Here is an 8,576-nt window from a genome sequence, read left to right as displayed (position 1 = left end):
GGTTTATGTAATACAAAGTGGTACGGAAGGAATGAAAAAGAAAATGATGGATAAAAGATCAAGGTAAATATGGTATTTTAAAAAGAATTATTACTGACATAAGCAAATGTTGTGTGTTGACTTAACAGTCACAGAGGGGCAATTGGTTGCAAACCTTCGGGTGGGGGGGGGGGAGAATTATATTAGTTGCAAATCTCAAGGAGTGTGTTTTGAAAAGATGGTTAAAAATTAATTTTTTGGGTTTTTTTAATTTTTTTTGAAAAAAATATGTAAAAAAATGTGAGAAATAATGTAATTTAAAATGGAATTAAAAATTGAAATATAACTTTTAACTCACTTTTTAAAATACCAAAATAAATAAATAAATAAATAAAATCACAGAGCCAAGAGCCTGGATCAGAAAGAACACACTCACTTTTTCTTAGAAAAAAATACTCTGCCTCTTTGTGAAAGAATATAGGGGAAATTGTATTGCATTGAAAGAATGGAAGGATAATTTTGTTTTTTTAGTGGCGCAAGTTTTCTGTATGTGTAATATAAATTCTTTTGTGTTTCGCGTGTGTGTGTGTGAGATTTGCGCGCAAAAAACAAAAAATCACCCGTCCCATTTTTGCAATTTTCAAAAAATATATCTAATCATTGGTTTGAGTTTTAAAATTTATTTTTTTAAAAAAATAGAATTTATTTTTAAAAAAATAAATACTAATATTGGTATTTTTGAATGTTTAAAATTTATTTTGTCTAAAAAAAGAGAAAATCATATGGGTCTTGTCCCATAATGTGCCTTTTAAGTGTAAAATAGTTGACAAAGTTTCAAATGCTTGTATATTTTTCAGAACAAGCACTTTTATGTTTATTTTTATTTAAAAAATGAAAAATAATTGTGAAAACATGCCAAATTCTATGAACATTAAAAAAAAAAAAAAAAAAGAATCATTTTTATTGTAAATAATTTTTCATTCTCTCATCCTCCTCCTCCAAAAAATGTGTATATTTTAGGTGAGATCTTCACTAGCTATTACATAGTGCACTATACGCATACATATTGATGCATATAACATGACTTCACCTAATTTATGTAACTAGTTAAGTACACCACATAAAGGTCCATCAGATTGAGCCTGGATTAGAATGCGCACTTCCCTCCTCCAAAATAAAAAGAGAGAAAACTTTGAGTCATTAATGCAAGTGATGATGATGATGATGTGTTTGTGAAGAAAATGTACCCAACAATGGCATAGGATTGATCCAGAATTTTCTCAAGCCTATATAGTCAATGATCAATCAATATAAATTATTTTAAGTTCCACCATATTCTATCTAATAGATAATTATTTAATAATTTTGAAACATTATACAATATTGTTAATGTAGTATTTCAAACTAGTCATGTAATAAAAAAAATTTACAAGTTGAATATACTGACTCAACTTTTTTAAATAATTAAGAGATAAAAAATTACTCAACATATGTTACAATTTTTTGTGAGAATACAGCGTAGATAATATCAATATCAATCTAATTTTTTTTACTGTTTAGACTATTGGCATCACTGCTTTAACTAGTGTAACATTTAATAGGTACTAGTAATACACCATTTCGAAATGAAAAATATTTAGGGGTATTAAGAAGGGATCACTAAAGAGAGCACTAATGATGTGGCAGTGGGTCTCGTTCACTTTCTATGTCTTATTTTTATTTTTTTATTATTATTTTTACTATTTCTAATATATTAATGCTATTAATGATACATTTTTTAGTGATCTAAACCATTGTTATTTCGAAATTTCAAACACAATGGGCAGTCTTTATTATTTTTTATAGGAAGGGGAACCTCCTTTTTTTTCGAATCATCTTTATTATTGCACTTTTTGGAAACTGTTCTGTCTTGGAGAAATGTTAAGTATTAAAAAAATGGGGTCAAATAAACCCAAGAAATTTTTTTCTTGTGAATTTTTTTATTTTTAGAATTTGGCCTAACTTTTTTTGTTTTGTTTTTTATAGTAGAAGGACCTAAAAAAAATTCATATATATATTTTTTAAAAGTCTCTAAAAATGACAAAAACCAACCACAAATTGCTAAAAAAACATTGCCTCTCTTTTGTAGCTAAAACACCCATTATATTATGTCTTATATTTTAAAAATATCACTCATTATTTAGGGCAAATTTTGTGTATACCTTTTTCTTTTCTTTTTTTGGTGTGTGTGTATGTACAATTTTCCTTTGTGAGATCTATATACAAATATTTGGTTAAAGCTTTCCCCCGTAAGTATGTTTGTTAGTAAATTTATTAGTGTTTTTAACATTGATGTTTCTGCTAAAAACCCACATTGAAATAAAAAATTACTTAAGTCCTAAAAAATTTAGAATTAGGTTGCTTAGATTAGGTCTCCCGAAGCAACACCCCTACCTTTATATGAATGTAATTAAGACCTAAGGCCTTTTTTGAGAACAGACTAATTTAGTAACTTTTTAATTATTTGGTTAAAATATGAGTTAAAAAAAACTAGTATGTTTGGGATGACTTTTTACGAGAAGATCTGCAAAAAGTAGAGAGAAAAGATAATCTTTGACTTTTTGGTATGGGTTGTTGGTTTTTTGGCTAATTTAGTAACTTTTTTACTTTTTGACTAAAAAAGAAAGTTTCCAAACGAGGCCTAAATGGATAAGTTAATTTGAAAAAATATCAAAGCTTCAGAAGACCTCATTTTGCATTCATTAAAATGTATCTAAGTCAACACAAGCTAATGAATTTGTTTTCATAACAACGAAGAACAATGATGAAAGCTAATATTTAGATTAGATGATAAAAGACTTAAAATGGGGTTATCATCTTCTTAGAAAAAAGCCAATATAATAAGGTTTATTTTGAAAGAGATAATACATTTGGTCTTAATAGAAAGAGACATCTAGGACATATGTATTGATGTGATTAAGAATATTGTGAGACAACTTTAGACAAGTAACGTTGGAAAGGAAAATAAATCAAGAGAATAAATAAAAATAATGATGAAATGGTTTTGGATCGATAACTAATGGTTTTTAGTACATAATTATAAATTATATTTGGATTTTAAATTTGTTAAATAAAAGTAAAATGTAAGAAAAATAATTTGCATACATTTATTATCTTTATGAGTAATTAAACTAAAGAATGCCTTTTTCTTTTCTTTTTTTCTTTGTGTGTGTACCTATCTATTTATTTTCTTCTGGTTTTTCTATCCCATTCAAAGAAGAGGAAAACTAGTTTCTTTTGCTTTTTACTTTAAATCCAACAACTAAATACAGAAAAAGTAAAAGGTAAATTACACTTTGCCCCTGTTATATTTGACCACTTTCTTATTTTGGCTCTTTAAATTTATTTTTTTCCACTTTGACCCTTTTATATTTTAAGTTCTTTTCAGTTTACTCCTAAAATTAACCTTTGTTCAAAATTAGACAAAAAATGTCATAATAACTATCACATAATATAAAAAATATATTATATTGGTTTAAGGTTTTGTCATATGTGAGTTATATATAATAAAATATTTTTATACCACGTGACTGTCAGTGTATCATTTCTATCTAATTTATAACATTACGAGTAAATTAAGAAAAAATTAAAACATGAAAGAAGAAAATGAAAAAAAAAAAAAACTTTAAAGGTCAAAGTAAGCAAATGACTAAACTAAAGAGCGCAAAGGTAATTTACCCATATTTATATATGAGACAACCATAATGCTATCAATTAAGCAAAAATATAGTGATTTTTTTAAATTTTTTATTTTTGCCTAAAAGCTATTTTTTGACTATTTAAGAAAAAAAGGGAAAAAAACTGATTCTTTCATTTTGACTAATGTATCTAACAAAAGGGGAAAATTGATTTGTTAACACATTTTTTTTTCAAACCTTCTGTTTTTAGTGATATTTTAAAAAAATATTTTAATTTCTTGCATTCTAGTATTTTTTTTAAATAAAAAATTTTAAAGACAAAAATAAAATTTTAAATCTTACAAACTTTTCGAATAACAAAAAATAACTTTTTTCAACATTTGTCAAATGTATTAATTTTTAAATAAAATTATAATAAAACAGTAAAAAGGAAAAAGTTAGGATGACTACCAAAAAAAAAAAAAGAAAGTATAAATATTATCTATTTTGTCTACTTTTAATTATAGCATAGCATATGATCCTAAATTTACCTCCAAAATTTTGACCCACTTTAATGTAGGCCTCATTTGAGATATGAATTGATTTTTTGACTTTTTAATTTTTTAACTATTTTAATTTGGAGCTAAAAAAGCTCGTTTAAAATATACTTTTTAACTTTTTTAATTTTTGTAAAAATAAAATAAAATAATTATGATTTAAATATATCATTTTATCTTATTTAATTAAAATAATTAATTTTATCCTATATAATTATTTTAACCCAAATAAACGCTAGCCGTAGTTTGATTCCTTAAATAACAGTTTTGCAGACAGCCCCTTCATCATTGATGATTGCATCTTGAAAAAGTATATAAAGATCTCATCATCTCATACCCAAGCTACCTCCATAACAACCCAAATAATTGATTAAGTAATTAATTAAATAAAAAATTATAGGGAAAAAAAAGGGGCAAAACTAACCAAACAGGAATAAAGGAAGGTCCAATGCATAAATAGATTAATTACTTTAAAAAATAAAATGAAAAGCACATATGATAAGCAGAATCTGGATGTGATTCATTGTTGTTCAATTCAATCACAAATGATGATTACAAATCCAACGGTTGATCTGCCCCTTGTTTTGAGCAGAAACTCAACCTTCTTCCTTACACCTCACAAGTACATTATTACACCTCCCCCCAATCTCAGAGATCTCTACACTTATCCAACTCTTCCCAAATCCCTCTATATGGTGTATATAAAAATCTGTATATCTATCTTACAACATTAACATCAAATTTTTTTGATCCAATACATCACAGGAGCACCACAACAATAACTTAAAACAAAAAATAAAAATACCCATGTGATGATGTGTTGGACATAATGTGATGATCATGCTTTATCATTATTGGTGGAGCTGTGTATTTCCTTTTTTACCCTCGACTCAATCCCATAATAACTAACGTACCACTTGACGAACTTTCTCAACCCTGTAGCCAAGTCGGTGGTCGGCTTGTACGCGAAGTCCCTGTACGCCAGGCTCACGTTAGCGTGTGTGAACGGAACGTCGCCGTTTCTAGGCATCTTGATCACATGTTTCTTAGCCTGCACGTTCAACAGCGATTCCAAAATCGACACGAGATTTTTCACCGGCACCGGCGATGTATTGCCGAGGTTGTAGATCCTCAGCTGCGCCGGCGCGCGCTTCTTTCCGCCGCTTCCGGTGCTCTTTTTGGCGGTGTCGATCGCTCCGAGACACCCTTTTACGACGTCGTCGATGTACGTGAAGTCACGCGCCACCGCTCTTCCGTCGTGAGCTTCATAGATGTTAATGGGTTTTCCTTGGAGAATATCTTTGGTGAAGAAAAAGTACGCCATGTCGGGTCTTCCCCAGGGTCCGTATACGGTGAAGAATCGGAGCCCCGTAATTGAAAGCCCGTAGATGTGGTTGTAGGTGTGAGCGATTTCCTCGCCGGCTTTTTTCGTGGCGGCGTAGAGGCTAGCCGGCTGGTCTGTCCTGTGAGATTCGGAAAACGGGTTTTGAGTGTTGAGTCCGTAAACAGAGCTTGATGAAGCCCAGACAATCGAGGGTTGAGGGTCGGCGGCTTTAGCCACTTCCAGGAGGTTAACGAAACCGGCAATGTTGGAGCTGACATAGGATTGGGGATTCTGCATGGCGTAGCGCACGCCTGCTTGAGCCGCGAGATGAAGGATGTGAGTAAGTGGAACAATGTCGAAGAGCTTGGAAAGCAATTCGGCATCGTTTAGATCTCCTTCAACGATGAAGATCTCGTGCTTCGTTAAAAGCTGTTGTCTCGCTCGTTTCAGAGACGGGTCGTAATACGAATTGAAATTATCGAGGCCGAGAACTCCATCGCCGCGTTTTTTCAACGCGAGAGAGCAGTGGGTACCGACGAAACCGGCGGCGCCGGTGACTAGAACGGAGAAGCCGTGGGGGCGGCGGGGGGTGGCGGAGTGGCGGACTTGCTTTTCCCAGGAGGGGCCGCCGCCGTAGAAGGTGGAGGAGGGGAAGGTGTGGGTGGTGTGGATGTGGTGATTGTGATCGGAAAGGGGAGGGTAATTCAAGGTGAAGAAGAAGATGAGGACGAGAGCTACTAAGAGAGTGACTCGGAAGAGGAGTTTAGAGGAAGCTGCTAAGAGCTTTGTGCTGTTTACTCTTCTCATATAGCTGTTGTAGCGTTCGAGCTTTGAGGTCTTGCTGGTGTCTGGAGGAGACGCCATTAGATCAGAGTATGATGTAGTAATTTAGAGAGAGAGAGAGAGAGAGAGAGAGAACTGAGAGTTGAGGGTGTTTTACGTACTATTGGTGTACGTTTGAGCCCTGAGGAGGGAGAGTGTGTAGAGGGACACATATAAAGAAGAAGGAAGATGAGAGAGAAAGAGACAAGTGTTGGTTGGAAGCCACTTTCTTTTCACCTTGACGCGTTTGATCCTGCTCTGTAAAGTTTCGGAGTGGTAAATTTTTTTGAAGAAATTGTGAATCAAGATTGGAAATGTTCATAATTTTAATTGTTAAGGTTAGAGTTGGTTCGATGTCTATATTTATTTGTATCATATTATTTATTTATTTATTTATAAAAAATTAAAAATATATATATATATTTAAATTATTTCTAACTATTCTTTAATAAATTTTATTATTGATGTGAAATTTATTTTAAAAATATAGGCTGAATTATAATTAATACTAAATTTTTTATTAAAATGTTAATGTGTGTTTAGTTTGAGTTTTTTTTATTAAGATTTTTGAAATTTGAGTTTTTTATTTTTCATTTTTTTTTATATTTTTAGTGAATATTTTTTAAATTTTAAGAATTTTTTTTAATCTTTTAGATACATCTTACTTGGATATATCTAAAAAGTTAAAAATTTATGAAAAAATATTTTCAAAAATTAATAAATACATAAAAATATGAAAAATATATTGAACTCATTTATATATATATATATATATATATTTAGTATTTAGTGAATTTTTTTAAAAAAAAAATCACCAAAATTATACTTTTTATGTGTATTTATGTTAGGTGTATCTAAAAATTAAAAAAAAATACTTAAAATATTAACTATTCTTTAATAAATTTTATTATTGATGTGAAATTTATTTTAAAAATATAGGCTGAATTATAATTTAATACTAATTTTTATTAAAATGTTAATGTGTGTTTAGTTTGAGTTTTTTTTATTAAGGTTTTTGAAAATTGAATTTTTTATTTTTTATATTTTTTTTTATTTTTAGTGAATATTTTTAAAATTTTAAGAATTTTATTTTAATCTTTTAGATACACCTTACTTGGATGTATTTAAAAAGTTAAAAATTTATGAAAAAATATTTTTAAAAATTAATAAATACATAAAAATATGAAAAATATATTGAACTCAATTTTTTATATATATATTTTTAGTATTTTCAAAATTATACTTTTTATGTGTATTTATGTTAGGTGTATCTAAAAATTAAAAAAAATATACTTAAAATATTTTTAAAAATTCAATAAAAACAAAAAAATACGAAAAATAAAAAAATAAATTTTTTTAAAAAGTGTTTTTAGAAAACAAAAAACAAGCAAAGTGATATTTTTTTTTTTTTTTGAAATGAGAATAGAGTTAAAGATTTCTGACGAAAGCTTCTATTTACACCAATTTCACCTCTTTGCATCAACTTTCTTATTATCCTTAGATCTTGTTTGGCAATATCATTTTTTAGTTTAAAAATTAAAAAGTCACTAAAAAAAATTAAAAAAACCAATAATCTATATAAAAAAGTCAATGATTCTTGTTTCTGTCTACTTTTTGCCCATCTTTTCATAAAAAATTAAAAAATCATCCTAAACATACTAATTTTTTTACATCATATTTTAACCAAAAAATTAAGAAATTACTTAAAAAAAATATATTCCAAACAAGGCCTCACTCAAAGTGATTAAAATTTTCATTTTATTCTCTAATCACACCGTACTCATCTTTCTCTCTCCCTTTTAACCTTTCAAATTTTATTCCCACAATTATTTAAACCACCTCTGACATTACAATCACCACCTCTTATTGCCACCCCAACCCCATCCTCTTTCGCCATTGTTACCACCACTCACTTCTATCATCACGATACTCTCAAGCCCTCAACCACCACGACGCCCTCTCCCCACACCCTCTTTCCACTCCCGTGACACTTCAATCTCTTTTTTGCCAACACTATGACTTCATATCCTCACTCATCGCCAATGCTATATTTCCAGTTAGGATTGTTCAAATATCCGAATGACGCTTTTAAATTGACAAATTTGAACTGAAAGTACAATGAGCAGCCGACTTCACAATCATCAATAGTTGGTAGTAGCTGTAAGCATTAGATATTTTTGAATTGCAGGACGGAGAACAATTTTTTTTTTTATATTTAAGTGTCCAGGTTAGTTTTTG

The 8,576-nt window shown here is 29.6% G+C and overlaps 1 protein-coding gene across 1 annotated transcript; it reads right to left on the bottom strand.

Annotated features, from left to right (window-relative positions):
• Nucleotides 1–4,688: 4,688 nt before the first annotated feature.
• On the bottom strand, nucleotides 4,689–6,658 carry LOC114323691 (UDP-glucuronate 4-epimerase 6). The gene has a single exon (XM_028271353.2). It carries the CDS (start codon nucleotides 6,378–6,380, stop codon nucleotides 5,031–5,033), a length of 1,350 nt encoding a protein of 449 aa, XP_028127154.2. The 5' UTR covers nucleotides 6,381–6,658; the 3' UTR covers nucleotides 4,689–5,030.
• Nucleotides 6,659–8,576: the final 1,918 nt, after the last annotated feature.

The sequence above is a fragment of the Camellia sinensis genome, chromosome 6, assembly GCF_055761805.1.
Source record: "Camellia sinensis isolate YWXY chromosome 6, ASM5576180v1, whole genome shotgun sequence".
Classification (NCBI taxonomy): domain Eukaryota; kingdom Viridiplantae; phylum Streptophyta; class Magnoliopsida; order Ericales; family Theaceae; genus Camellia; species Camellia sinensis.
Note: the sequence above shows the minus strand (reverse complement) of the source record. Positions and strands in the feature narration are given on the sequence as shown.